Source organism: Vespa velutina, chromosome 18, assembly GCF_912470025.1.
Source record: "Vespa velutina chromosome 18, iVesVel2.1, whole genome shotgun sequence".
Classification (NCBI taxonomy): domain Eukaryota; kingdom Metazoa; phylum Arthropoda; class Insecta; order Hymenoptera; family Vespidae; genus Vespa; species Vespa velutina.
This window is the reverse complement of record NC_062205.1, coordinates 1,566,826-1,581,703: the sequence shown is the minus strand read 5'-3', so window position 1 is coordinate 1,581,703 and position 14,878 is coordinate 1,566,826. Positions and strand designations below refer to the sequence as shown.

Sequence of the window (14,878 nt, the reverse complement as noted above, 5' to 3'; positions counted from 1 at the left end):
GTGTGCCTAGAGAAAATTGTATAGCAATTTTTTCATCAGAGTTTTATCTCTGATGGATACTGCCTGTTAAAAGACATTTGAGTGAACTTACCGCATATGACATCCAACGTAAAATCAGCAAGCAATGGATAAATATTGACTGCATTTTTTCCAATATTTTTCTCAATTTCTTTCTCTATACGATCGATCAAAATTTCACTCTTTTCCAGCATTACTATCATGAAATTATCGAGCATAGAAAAATGAAATGCCGGGGTAATCAATTTCCTGTCTTGATGCCACTTAGAACCTGAAAGCGATGAATTATTATGTATTATTTGTTTATTTTATTATATATGTATAGGAAAATATTTATCGCCATTCGTTAACAAGAAAAAAGAAATATATATATATATACATAAGTATATTATACATGTGCATATGTATATATATGTGTATAGGCTTACCAGTCGATGTTAGAAGACCATCTCCTAACCAAGGCCTAAAGCTATCGTAAGTATATGGTTTCTTCATATTCGTAGTATTTCTGAGGATGACCTGCGCACGAAGGAAGAAAGAAAAAAAAAAAGGAAAAAAATTAGCAGAATGAAATATCATATCAATTCTTCAACATCGATAATAATAAGGATAATAATACATTTTTATGTCAATATGGATATAAATGTTTATTTCTCAATCTTATGACACCCATCGAGATTTTCTAGAACATACTTGCATATATCTACATACCTCTACATATTCAGGCTTGTAAATGTATACAATTGGTTTATACCCTATCCATAATTTATAAATCCCTTCTTTATATCGAACTGTGTATTCACAGAAGGTTTTATGATATTCTAAAAAAGAAAATTTAAGAAAATTTCAGTTTAGTTACACCTACGTTTCCTATACTTCTTTTACTTTTCTTGCGCATTCACAAAATTAAGTGTATTATTTAAACGATCGTCACAGTATGTGAACTCGATGATCAATCATTATATTTATATACCTTATACCGAGTTACATATTTATGTATAATTGTACATGTATATATATACATATAAATTGCATGTGTGTAAACGTGTACATGTATAACGTATGCATATAATATTACATATACAAAAACGATAAAAAAAATCAGTTTACCCTCTTTTGATAATCTGCTGAAATTGATTACGGTACCGAAAAAGGATGCATCACCAGGTATTTTATTAATCGTCTTACGAAAAACATAAAATTTATACAACATAGACAGAATATTAATAAATATAACTGTTAACAGAGCAATTACAATAATCGTCAATAACATTTTATAATGTTATTTGACTTATAGGTTAAATTTAGTTATGGTCTTGCGGTTTTGCGCTGTTTGAAAGAGAAAATAGAGCTCATATGTTCTTTTATAGTCATAAAGCTCTTAAAGAACGAACATTAAAATTTTATGGACAATTGTTTCATCGGTTACGATAGCAGTTACTATTAATAATCTTAAATATGCTTAATACGTATTTTCCTCTCTTACTCCTATCATTAAAAAATATTCGGCGAGGTCACGTGGTATCTATTATTATTATGTTACCCTATATTTTACGACTTATAATTTCAAAATATTTTTATCTTTTTCCCCTTTTATTTTTACTAGACAATTCGGCAACGATGACGAATCTATAAAGTGTATATAATTTTCTTATCATGCAAGTATAATTATCGTTTATATTACACAATTTGTAATTAAAGAAAAAAAACAAAAAATAAAAGAAGACAAAACTATCTCTCTCTCTCTCTTCCTCTCTCTCTCTCTCTTCCTTCCACCCTCTCTTTTGTCAATTTTTATTTCTTCTATAATTAGAATATACTCAAAATATAAATGCTCTATGACCATTTGCAACTACATATTAAAAAAACGACAGTTCACCAGAAAGAAAGAAATAAGAAAAAGAAACGAAATACAAAAAAAAGAAAAGGATGGAAAAGAAATAAACGTTCAAACCAACTATAATTATTATACCATTTCAGATAACTTGCGCGAATGAAAATATAGAAATAAATGAAGTTTCTTATCCGAACGACTTAATAGGAGACCATTAGGTTTACGGATGATAAATCGCGAAAATTCGTCATGGTTCTTAGTTTTGTTCTGCTTCTTTTTCTTATAAAATATATATATACGTAAAGGAGGAAGCAACATCATGGGGTTCGACGCAAGACGGAGCACTAAAAATTCTGTTTCCTATGGAATTCTTTTTTCCGATATCTAAATATCCGACCATCGTTGAAGTACGTGTTCTTCGAAATCTCTGCTCTTATTATAATTCGATCTTATTGACTTCCATTGTGTGCTCAAAATGTTATTCTGCTTCGTGCTTGTCATGGATAGTTACTGAACCCTTATCTTTTTCTCCCGTACATTGGCGCACCAAATCGACCCATTCATCATCCTGACTATAATAATAATAATAATAATAAAAATTGATATTATTATTTGTAGAATTCAGGATACAAACAACAATCTACATAAAGCGCGTTACAGATATGGATTCTGCACAGTCCGCGAACAATTTCTTAAGAATTAAATCGTTTACATCGAGAAAGATTACATCCGTTGGATATCGACATGATTTAATCGAAATTTAATTGAGAGAAACAAGAATAATCTCTTTCATTCGTTAATTCTTGACCAGGAGGTGCGGAATGGAGAAACAGGTTGAAGTAGGAGAATGGCCAGTAAGAAGGATAAATTTAGGTTCACTATTTAAACAATTCGTTGGACAATGTTATTAATGGTGAAAAAAGAAGAAAAAGAAGAAAATGAACATAAATAAGTAAATAAATAAATAAATAAAACAACCAAGGCAGTGATGTTATAAAAATTGCATTGTTTGTATAAAAAGTAATTACCGTATTTTAAATCACATGAAAACTAATGATAATAAATAAGCAATAGTAGTATTAGTCCAATATATCGACTATCAGTATTAAATATCGTATGTAAATATATTCTACTATTTTGACAAATGGAATTTGTAACATTTTGTTATAATAAACAGATAATGTTACTGTTATTTACTACTATAACATATATATATTTGATATAATTTATTTTTAAAAAAGAAGTTCGCTATTACTTAATGAGAAAGAATGTTATTATTCCGTAACAATTATTAGTTTATACAATATAAATTATAAAGATATATTTAGAATAAAAAATCTCACATATCAAATGTAAGTTCTTTTTCTATTTTATTTCATAAACCATCTTCATAGCGGAAAATTCATAATTCGTAGATACAGAAAATAATTTGTTGAATTTAATTTATTAACGATAGTACAAGAAATATGAATTTTATGGAAAGAAAAGAAAACTAATTCTCTCTCTCGCTCTCTCTTTGTGGTCTTCTATTTCCTCGGAATAAATTGTAAATATATATCATCCAATGGTCGTAAAACGACAGATTGATACGTTTTGATATCTTTTCGTAGAATCGGAGATTTGATTATCCATTTTCTCAACAATATAGCTACAACAACTCTGAGGAAAAGACTCGCGAATTTCTGTCCAATACAATTCCTTAGTCCGCCACTAAACGGTAAATATGAGTAAGGATTCCTATATTGTGTTTCATTGGTCAAAAACCTGTCCGGATCAAATTTATCTGGATTCGGCCAAATTTCGGGATTGTGATGCAAACCATGAACATGAATAGCCAATGTCGTATTCTTCGGAATTACGTATTTCCCTGAAAAAATAAAAAAAAGAAACAAATGATAATATGTATATATATGTATATAATATCTCAGATCTATTGGGTGAGGTGATAAACAAAAATATGTTTCTCTGTGAACGAAGAAACGACAATTCACGCTTATTATTCACACTACTTAAATTTTATTTAATGTATTATCTTTTATAAACTTTCTTTGTAGACTCTCCTGCTACTTCTCTCGTCTAAGTTCTATTTCCAACATTTTTTCGACATACATATTTTATATATATATATATATATATATATATATATATATATATATACATATATAATATAATATATATTATATATATAATATATATATATAAAATATGTATGTCGAAAAAATGTTTAACATATGTTATGTTAAAAGTATATATAATATAAATATATATGTATATACATTTTTCTTTTAAATGACGAATACTATTCTATATACATTTCTATATACATTTACGTACCTATCGTTATTTCCTCTATTATTTCTCGTGAAAATTCAGGTATTACTGCATAGAGCCTTAAAGATTCCTTGCACACTCTGTCCAAATATTTCAATTGGAAAATTGTATTCATGCTAATTGGACCGTCCAAATTGTCGAATACATCCTTCAGTTCCTCGTAAACCTTATCTTGAATTTCAGACTCGGTTGCCAAACATAATAATGTCCAAAACATAGCGGCAGCACTAGCATCGTGACCCTAATCACGTTATTAATGTTATAATATATTTAAAGAGCGGATTATAGATATTGTGGCTAAATTCTTTAAAATATTAATTTCAAGGAATTATAGAATTAAAAAATTCGATTAGCAAAAAATTGGAATTTAAATTCTAATGCCATCTAATATTTTATATTTTCTAATAATATTTGTTCTTAGAAAAAACGTATAAATCCTTCATGATTACGTAAAAATGAAATTATTCCTCTTCGATCGGGTTTAAATCAAATCATCGAATTCCTTTATGATTTTTTTTTTTTTACTTACAGCGAGCATAATTGTAGCTACTTGTTCATCTATATCCTCTTCCGAAAACTGATTAGAATTATTTTCGTTGATATCTAATAAGATATCTATAAAGGCTTTCCTTTTTTTTCTACCTGAAACATCAACATTTTTACAATTGATGACACATATGTGTCGAAGGTTAAAAGTGGAAAAAAGATTGCTATTTGATAAAAATAAATAATTAATTACCTAATTCATCAAATTCGCTCTCGTCTTGGCATTTCTCCCGACGAGCCTCTTTTTTCTTCTTTATCACCTGTAATATAATATATGTAACGATACTATTGCAAAATATTTATTTGGCTGTAATTAATATTAATTAACGATATATATTCAGAAAGAAAAAGAATGATAGTATATATTAACACTTGGATTGGTATTGCTAATGAAATATTTATATTTAATATAAATGCTTAATAAATATAAATAAGCGTAAAGGTCACGACTAAATCACGTTTGGGTTGTATCTCGTAGCACCTTAGATTATTATAAATATTTATCAACTATTTAAGTTATCGACAAATTATTACATTTAGAAATATTTTTACTAAATTATCAATAATTTTTGTATCAATCGTTATAATACCGATCGCTTATATCACGTATTAACATTTTATTATAAATGCTGGACATTTATTTTATTAATAATAATCATATTAGTATTGTTAATATATATATATATAAATATACATATATACGTATATACATATAAAAATCTATATTAATGCACTCTTTTCACGAGGAAATTTTGGTAGATGAAGAAGAAATTTATATACATACATATATATGTTGATGTGAAAATAGAAAACAAGATATAACTGTTGTTCTACCTCTCTATTAAAACGATGAATTTCCTTGATCGACGAATAAAATTGCTTCCCTTCGGCTGTCAATGCGAATATCGAATCGAGTTTTAACCAAGGACGTATATGGCGATGCAATACACCATTCGTCGCTCTGAAATTCGTAATAATAAATAGATAAAGAGATAAATAAATTATATAAATATATAAATAGAAAGAAATAAATAAGTAAATAAATCAATAAATAAATAAACTTTCTAAACAATCATTCTTTACGTTTAACATAATCATTTTTATATCATAACAATCTCATACTTATGTACGTAAACGGAGTAGCCAGTATTTGTATTATCCTGCGCATGTATGTTAACGCCCATTGCGATTTCTGAAAAAAAGAATAAAAAAGAAAATAGGTAAAGATGAAAGAGTCGATACAAAATAGGACAGTTTATGTTCACGAAAGAAAGGAAGGTGCTTTTGCAGAACCGTGTTAACCAGTTACGTAAAATTTGGTCGGATTAAAAAAAGTCAATTTTTTTGATCACTTTTTATTTTTCTGTCTATAACATGTAATCAATTTTATTAATATATAAAAAATATATCTTAGTAATATTATTAAAGGATAACAAAAAAAGATATTATTTTGAAAAAAATCGATTTCTATTTTAACTTTATAAATGTATGCTGCCTTCTTATGGAAAATCAACATATTTTACACACACACATATATGTCTGTGTGTGCCTAGAGAAAATTGTATAGCAATTTTTTCATCAGAGTTTTATCTCTGATGGATACTGCCTGTTATAAGACATTTGAGTGAACTTACCGCATATAACATCAAACGTAAAATCAGCAAGCAATGGATAAATATTGACTTCATTTTTTCCAAAATTTTTCCCCGTTTCTTTCTCTATACGATCGAACAAAATTTCGCTCTTTTCTAGCATTACTATCATGAAATTATCGAACATAGAAAAATGAAATGCCGGGTTAATCAATTTCCTGTCTTGATGCCACTTAGAACCTGAAAACGATAAATTGTTATGTATTATTTTTTTATTTTATTATGTACGTATAGGAAAATATGTATTGCCCTTCATTGACAAGAAAAAAGAAATATATATATATATATACATATGTATATTATACATGTATATATGTATATATATATATGTGTATAGGCTTACCAGTCGATGTTAGAAGACCATCTCCTAACCAAGGCTTAAAGTTATCGTAAACACTTGATTTCTTTATATTCGTAGTACTTCTGAGGATGACCTGAGCACGAATGAAAAAAGGAAAAAAAAAATAAGAAATTAAGCAAAATAAAATATCCTATCAATCCTTCAACATTGATAATAATAAGAATAATAATACATTTTAATATCAATATGGATATAAATGTTTATTTCTTAATCTTATGGCATCCATCATGATTTTCTAGAACATACTTTCATATATTCACGTACCTCTACATATTCAGGCTTGTAAATGTATACCATTGGTTTATTTCCCATCCATAATTTATAAATCCCTTCTTTATATCGAGACGGGTATAGACAGAAGGTTTTCTGATATTCTAAAAAAGAAAATTTAAAAAGAATTTCGGTTTAGTTACACTTATATTCCTTATACTTCTTTTTCTTTTCTTTCTTCCTCACAAAATTAAGTACATTATTTAAACGATCGTCACAGTATCTGAACTCAATGATCGATCATTATATTTATTTACCTTATACCGAGTTACATATTTATGTATAATTGTACATATATGTACATATAAATTGCATGTGTGTAAACATGTACATGTATTACGTATGCATATAATATTACATATACAAAATCGATAAAAAAAATCAATTTACCGTCTTTTGATAATCTGCTAAAATTGATTGCGGTACCGAAGAAGGATGCATCACCAGGTATTTTATTAATCGTCTTACGAAAAACATAAAATTTATACAACTTCAACAGAATATTAATAAATAGAACTGTTAACAGAGCAATTACAATAATCGTCAATACCATTTTATAATGTTATTTGACTTATAGATTAAATTTAGTTATGGTCTTGCGGTTTTGCGCAGTTTGATAGAAAAGATAGAGCTCATATGTTCTTTTATAGTCAAAAACTCTTAATAAACGAACATTAAAATTTAATGGACGATTGTTACATCGATTACGATAGCAATTACTATGAATAATTTTAAATATGCTTAATTCGTATTTGCCTCTCTTACTCCTACAAGTAAAAAAAATTTTGCGAGGTCATGTATTATCTATTATTATTATGTTACCCTATATTTTACGGCTTATAATTTCGAAATATCTTTTTCTTTTTCCTCTTCTCTTTTTTTTTACACAATTCGGCAACGATGACGAATCTATAAAGTGCATATAATTTTCTTATCATGGGAAAATAATTATCGTTGATATTACACAATTTGTAATTAAAGAAAAAAAAAAAAAATAAAAGGAAATAAAACTGTCTCTCTCTTTCTCTCTCTCCCTCTCCCTTCCACACTATCTTTTGTCAATTTTTATTTCTCCTATAATTAGAATATACTCAAAATATAAATGTTCTATGACCGTTTGCAACTACATATTAGAAAAAGGACAGTTCACCAGAAAGAAAGAAATAAGAAAAAGAAACGAAATACAAAAGAAAGAAAGGGACAGAAAAGAAATAAACGTTCAAAGCAACTATAATTATTATACCATTTCAGATAACTTGCGCAAATGTAAATATAGAAGTAAATGAAGTTTCTTATCCGAACGACTTAATAGGAGACCATTAGATTTACGGATGATAAATCGCGAAAATTCGTCATGGTTCTTAGTTTTGTTCTGCTTCTTTTTCTTTTAAAATATATATATACGTAAAGGAGGAAGCAACATCATGGGGTTCGACGCAAGACGGAGCACTAAAAATTCTGTTTCCTATGGAATTCTTTTTTCCGATACCTAAATATCCGACCATCGTTGAAGTACGTGTTCTTCGAAATCTCTGCTCTTATTATAATTCGATCTTATTGACTTCCATTGTGTGCTCAAAATGTTATTCTGCTTCGTCCTTGTCATGGATAGTTACTAAACGTTTATCTTTTTCTCCCGTACATTGACGCACCAAATCGACCCATTCATCATCCTGACTATAATAATAATAATAATAATAAAAATTGATATTATTATTTGTAGAATTCAGGATACAAACAACAATCTACATAAAGCGCGTTACAGATATGGATTCTACACAGTGCGCGAACAATTTTTTGAGAATTAAATAGTTCTCATCGAGAAAAATTACTTCCGTCGGATATTGACATGACTTAATCGAAATTTGATTAATGAAAGAAACAAAAATAACATCTTTTATTCGTTAATTCTTGACCAGGAGGTGCGGAATGGAGGAACAGGTTGAAGAAAGAGAGGGGCCGGGATGGAGGGTAAATTTAGGTTCACTGTTTAAATAATTCGTTGGATGATGTTATTAATGGCGAAAAAAGAAGAAAAAAAAGAAAATGAATATAAATAAATAAATAAAACGACCAAAGCAGTGATATTATAGAAATTGCATTGTCCGAATTAAAAGTAATTACCGCATTTAAAATCATTTTAAAACTAATGATGATAACCAAGCAATAGTACTGTTAGTCCAATACGTTGACTATCAGTATTAGATATCGTATGTAAATATATTCTACTATTTTTACAATTGGAATTTGTAACATTTTGTTATAATAAACAGATAATGTTACTATTATTTACTATTATAATATATATATATATATATATATATATATATATATATATATATTTGATATGATTTATTTTTAAAAAAGAAGTTCTATATTTCTTTATGATATAGAATGTTATTATTCCGTAACAATTATTAGTTTATGCAATATAAATTATAAAGATATATTTAGAATTTAGGATCTCACATATCAAATGTAAGTTCTTTTTCTATTTTATTTCATAAATCATCTTCAAAGCGGAAAATTCGTAATTCGTAGACACAGAAAATAATTTGGTGAATCTAATTTATTAATTAAAGAATAGATAATATAAGAAATAGATAATATAAGATAATAGAGAGAAAGATAATATAAGAAATATGAATTTTATCGAAAGAAAAAGAAAAAAAAAGGAACTAACGTTCTCTCTCTCACTCTCTCTTTGTGGTCTTCTCATCTCCTCGGTATAAATTGTAAATATACATCATCCGATGGTCGTAAAACGACAGATTGATACGTTTTGATATCTTTTCGTAGAATCGCAGATTTGATCATCCATTTTCTCAGTAATATAACTATAACCAATTTATGTTGTATGTTCGCGAATTTCTGTCCAATACAATTTCTTAGTCCTCCGCTAAACGGTAAATATGAGTAAGGATTCCTATATTGCGTTTCATTGGTCAAAAACCTGTCCGGATCAAATTTATCTGGATTCGGCCAAATTTCGGGATTATGATGCAAACCATGAACATGAATAGCCAATGTCGTATTCTTCGGAATTACGTATTTCCCTGAAAAAATAAAAAAAAGAAACAAATGATAATATGTATGTATATGTATATAATATCTCAGATCTATTAGGTGAGGTGATAAACAAAAATATGTTTCTCTGTGAACGAAGAAACGACAATTCACGTTTATTATTCACACAACTTAAATTTTATTTAATGTATTATCTTTTATAAACTTTCTTTGTAGACTCTCCTGCTACTTCTCTCGTCTAAGTTCTATTTCCAACATTTTTTCGACATACATATTTTATATATATATATTATATATATATATATAAAATATGTATGTCGAAAAAATGTTTAACATATGTTATGTTAAAAGTATATATAATATAAATATATATGTATATACATTTTTCTTTTAAATGACGAATACTATTCTATATACATTTCTATATACATTTACGTACCTATCGTTATTTCCTCTATTATTTCTCGTGAAAATTCAGGTATTACTGCATAGAGCCTTAAAGATTCCTTGCACACTCTGTCCAAATATTTCAATTGGAAAATTGTATTCATGCTAATTGGACCGTCCAAATTGTCGAATACATCCTTCAGTTCCTCGTAAACCTTATCTTGAATTTCAGACTCGGTTGCCAAACATAATAATGTCCAAAAAATAGCGGCAGCACTAGCATCGTGACCCTAATCACGTTATTAATGTTATAATATATTTAAAGAGCGGATTATAGATATTGTGGCTAAATACTTTAAAATATGAATTTCAAGGAATTATAGAATTAAAAAATTCGATTAGCAAAAAATTGGAATTTAAATTCTAATGCCATCTAATATTTTATATTTTCTAATAATATTTGTTCTTAGAAAAAACGTATAAATCCTTCATGATTACGTAAAAATGAAATTATTCCTCTTCGATCGGGTTTAAATCAAATCATCGAATTCCTTTATGATTTTTTTTTTTTTTTACTTACAGCGAGCATAATTGTAGCTACTTGTTCATCTATATCCTCTTCCGAAAACTGATTAGAATTATTTTCGTTGATATCTAATAAAATATCTATGAAGGCTTTCCTTTTTTTTCTACCTGAAACATCAACACTTTTACAGTTGATGACACATGCGTGTCAAAGGTTAAAAGTGGAAAAAAGGTTGCTATTTGATAAAAATAAATAATTAATTACCTAATTCGTCAAATTCACTGTCATCTTGGCATTTCTTCCGACGAGCCTCCTTTTTCATCTTTATCACCTGTAATATAATATATGTAACGATATTATTGCAAAATATTGATTTGGCTGTAATTAATATTAATTAACGATATATATTCAGAAAGAAAAAGAATGAGTGTATATATTAATACTTAGATTAGCATTGAAAATAAAATACTTATATTTAATATAAATGCTTAATAAATATAAATAAGCGTAAAAGTCACAACTAAATCACGTTTGGGTTGTATCTCGTAGCTCCTTAGATTATTATAAATATTTGTCAACTATTTAAGATACTGACAAATTATTACAGTTAGAAACATTTTTACTAAATTATAAATAATTTTCGTATCAATCGTTGTAATAATAATCACTTATGTCACGTATTAACATTATATTATAAATGCTGGAAGTATATTTCATTAATAATAATCATATTAGTATTGTTAATATATATATATATATATATATATATATATACATACATATATATATATATATATATATATATATATATATATATAAATATACATATATACGTATATACATATAAAAATCTATATTAATGCACTATTTTCACGAGGAAATTTTGGTAGATGAAGAAGAAATTTATATACATACATAAATATGTTGATGTGAAAATAGAAAACAAGATATAACTGTTGTTCTACCTCTCTATTAAAACGATGAATTTCCTTGATCGACGAATAAAATTGTTTCCCTTCGGCTGTCAATGCGAATATCGAATCTAGTTTTAACCAAGGACGTAAATAACGATACAATACACCATTCGTCGCTCTGAAATTCGTAATAATAAATAGATAAAGAGATAAATAAATTATATAAATATGTAAATAGAAAGAAATAAATAATTAAATGAATCAATAAATAAATAAACTTTCTAAACAATCCTTCTTTATGTTTAACATAATCATTTTTATATCATAACAATCTCATACTTATGTACGTAATCGGAGTAGCCAGTATTTGTATTATCCTGCGCATGTATGTTAACGCCCATTGCGGTTTCTGAAAAAAAGAATAAAAAAGAAAATAGGTAAAGATGAAAGAATCGATATAAAATAGGACAGTTTATGTTCACGAAAGAAAGGAAGGTGCTTTTGCAGAACCGTGTTAACCAGTTACGTAAAATTTAGTCAGATTAAAAAAAGTCAATTTTCATGATCACTTTTCATTTTCTGTCTATAACATATGTAATCAATTTTATTAATATATAAAAAAGATATCTTAGTAATATTACTGAAGGATAACAAGAAAGGATATTATTTTGAAAAAGATCGATTTCTTTTTTAACTCTTTAAATATATGCTGCCTTCTTATGGAAAATCAACATATTTTACACACACACATATATGTGTGTGTGTGTGCCTAGAGAAAATTGTAAAGCAATTTTTTCATCAGAGTTTTATCTCTGATGGATGCTGTCTGTTATAAGACATTTGAGTGAACTTACCGCATATAACATCAAACGAAAAATCAAATATCAACGGATAAATATTGACTTCATTTTTTCCAAAATTTTTCCCCATTTCTTTCTCTATACGATCGATCAAAATTTCGCTCTTTTCTAGCATTACTATCATGAAATTATCGAGCATAGAAAAATGAAATGCCGGGTTAATCAATTTCCTGTCTTGATGCCACTTAGAACCTGAAAACGATAAATTGTTATGTATTATTTGTTTATTTTATTATGTACGTATAAGAAAATATGTATTGCCCTTCATTGACAAGAAAAAAGAAATATATATATACATATGTATATTATACATGTATACGTATATATATATGTATATAGACTTACCAGACGAGGTTAGAAGACCATCCCCTAACCAAGGCTTAAAGTTATCGTAAGCACTTGATTTCTTTATATTCGTAGTACTTTTGAGGATGACCTGCGCACGAAGGAAGAAAGAAAAGAAAAAAGGAAAAAAATAAGCAGAATGAAATATCATCAATTCTTCAACATCGATAATAATAAGGATAATAATACATTTTTATATCAATATGGATATAAATGTTTATTTCTCAATCTTATGGCACCCATCGTGATTTTCTAGAACATACTTTCATATATTTACGTACCTCTACATATTCAGGCTTGTAAATGTATACTATTGGTTTATATCCCATCCATAATTTATAAATCCCTTCTTTATATCGAACTGTGCATTCACAGAAGGTTTTATGATATTCTAAAAAAGAAAATTTAAGAAAATTTCGGTTTAGTTACACGTGTGTTTCCTGTACTTCTTTTTCTTTTCTTTCGTCTTCACAAAATTAAGTACATTATTTAAACGATCGTCGCAGTATGTGAACTAGATGATCAATCATTATATTTATTTACCTTATACCGAGTTACATATTTATGTATAATTGTACATGTATATATATATGCATATAAATTGCATGTGTGTAAACATGTACATGTATTACGTATGCATATAATATTACATATACAAAAACGATAAAAAAATCAGTTTACCCTCTTTTGATAATCTGCTGAAATTGATTACAGTACCGAAGAAGGATGCATCACCAGGTATTTTATTAATCGTCTTACGAAAAACATAAAATTTATACAACTTCGACAGAATATTAATAAATAGAACTGTTAACAGAGCAATTAGAATAATCGTCAATACCATTTTATAATGTTATTTGACTTATATGTTAAAGATACTTGCTTACTAAGCGTCTTGCAGTTTTGCGCCGTTTGAAAGAGAAAATAGAACTCGTGTGTTCTTTTATAGTCAAAAAGCTCTTACTGTAAAAATATTAAAATTTTGTGAAAGATTGTTACTTCGGTTACGATAGTAGTTACTATTAATAATCTTAAATACGCTTAATTCGTATTTTCGTCCCTTCCTCCTGCCATATTCGGCTATAAAAAATATTCGGCAAGATCACGTGATATCTTTCATTATTATGTTACCCTTTATTTTACGGTTTATAATTTCAAAATATTTTTTTCTTTTTCCACTTTTCATTTTACTACACAATTCGGCAACGATGACGAATCTATAAACTGCATATAATTTTCTTATCATGCGAATATAATTATCGTTGATATGACACAATTTGTAATTAAAGAAAAAAAAAAAAAATAAAAGAAACAAAAAAATAAAAGAAAAAAAAAATAAAAGAAAACAAAACTATCTCTCTTTCTCTCTTTCACTTTTTCTCTCTCTCTCTCCCTTCCACCCTCTTTTTTATTAATTTTTATTTCTCCTATAATTAGAATATACTCAAATGTAAATGTTCTATAACTGTTTGCAACTACATATTAGAAAAACGCCAGTTCTGCAGAAAGAAAGAAATAAAAAAAAAGAAACGAAATACAAAAAAACGAAAAGGAAAGAAAAGAAATAAACTTTCAAATCAACTGTAATTATTATACGATTTCAGATAACTTGTACGAATAAAAGTATAGAAATAAATGAAGTTTCTTATCTGAACTATTTAACAAGAGACCATTAGGTTTCTGCAAGAAGAAACCCGAATATTCGTCATGGTTTTTAGTCTTGTTCAGTACGTTTTTCTTATAAGATATGTATATATATATATATATACATATATATACATGTAAAGGAGAAAGCAACATGGTGAGA

The 14,878-nt window shown here is 27.3% G+C and overlaps 3 protein-coding genes across 3 annotated transcripts; all 3 read right to left on the bottom strand.

The window, feature by feature from the left end:
* Window positions 1-35: 35 nt before the first annotated feature.
* Window positions 36-1,342, bottom strand: LOC124955557 (cytochrome P450 4c21-like). Its single transcript, XM_047510146.1, has 4 exons — window positions 1,129-1,342; window positions 730-839; window positions 447-537; window positions 36-289 (listed from the first exon to the last, which is right to left on the bottom strand). The coding sequence occupies exons 1-4, from the start codon at window positions 1,289-1,291 to the stop codon at window positions 36-38; spliced, it is 618 nt and encodes a 205-aa protein (XP_047366102.1). The 5' UTR covers window positions 1,292-1,342.
* Window positions 1,343-3,205: 1,863 nt separating this feature from the next.
* On the bottom strand, window positions 3,206-7,629 carry LOC124955386 (cytochrome P450 4C1-like). Its single transcript, XM_047509746.1, has 10 exons — window positions 7,403-7,629; window positions 7,007-7,116; window positions 6,725-6,815; window positions 6,364-6,561; window positions 5,852-5,921; window positions 5,564-5,690; window positions 4,923-4,989; window positions 4,713-4,825; window positions 4,187-4,424; window positions 3,206-3,719 (listed from the first exon to the last, which is right to left on the bottom strand). The coding sequence occupies exons 1-10, from the start codon at window positions 7,563-7,565 to the stop codon at window positions 3,379-3,381; spliced, it is 1,518 nt and encodes a 505-aa protein (XP_047365702.1). The 5' UTR covers window positions 7,566-7,629; the 3' UTR covers window positions 3,206-3,378.
* A 2,083-nt stretch (window positions 7,630-9,712) lies between these two features.
* On the bottom strand, window positions 9,713-13,976 carry LOC124955556 (cytochrome P450 4C1-like). The gene is made up of 10 exons (XM_047510144.1): window positions 13,753-13,976; window positions 13,353-13,462; window positions 13,072-13,162; window positions 12,721-12,918; window positions 12,206-12,275; window positions 11,918-12,044; window positions 11,217-11,283; window positions 11,007-11,119; window positions 10,479-10,716; window positions 9,713-10,068 (listed from the first exon to the last, which is right to left on the bottom strand). The coding sequence occupies exons 1-10, from the start codon at window positions 13,913-13,915 to the stop codon at window positions 9,728-9,730; spliced, it is 1,518 nt and encodes a 505-aa protein (XP_047366100.1). The 5' UTR covers window positions 13,916-13,976; the 3' UTR covers window positions 9,713-9,727.
* Between the last annotated feature and the right edge of the window lie 902 nt (window positions 13,977-14,878).

Bases quoted from the DNA above. Each gene is read 5' to 3' on its own strand.
- LOC124955557 (XM_047510146.1), bottom strand. From the start codon at position 1,291: ATGTTATTGACGATTATTGTAATTGCTCTGTTAACAGTTATATTTATT. The intron at 840-1,128 runs GTAAACTGATTT...TTTCTTTTTTAG, and splicing joins CAGCAGATTATCAAAAGAGG to AATATCATAAAACCTTCTGT. The intron at 538-729 runs GTATGTAGATAT...CTTCGTGCGCAG, and splicing joins ACAAGCCTGAATATGTAGAG to GTCATCCTCAGAAATACTAC.
- LOC124955556 (XM_047510144.1), bottom strand. From the start codon at position 13,915: ATGGTATTGACGATTATTCTAATTGCTCTGTTAACAGTTCTATTTATT. The intron at 13,463-13,752 runs GTAAACTGATTT...TTTCTTTTTTAG, and splicing joins CAGCAGATTATCAAAAGAGG to AATATCATAAAACCTTCTGT. The intron at 13,163-13,352 runs GTACGTAAATAT...CTTCGTGCGCAG, and splicing joins ACAAGCCTGAATATGTAGAG to GTCATCCTCAAAAGTACTAC.
- LOC124955386 (XM_047509746.1), bottom strand. From the start codon at position 7,565: ATGGTATTGACGATTATTGTAATTGCTCTGTTAACAGTTCTATTTATT. The intron at 6,816-7,006 runs GTACGTGAATAT...ATTCGTGCTCAG, and splicing joins ACAAGCCTGAATATGTAGAG to GTCATCCTCAGAAGTACTAC. The intron at 5,691-5,851 runs GTATGAGATTGT...TACGAATTTCAG, and splicing joins TACTCCGTTTACGTACATAA to AGCGACGAATGGTGTATTGC.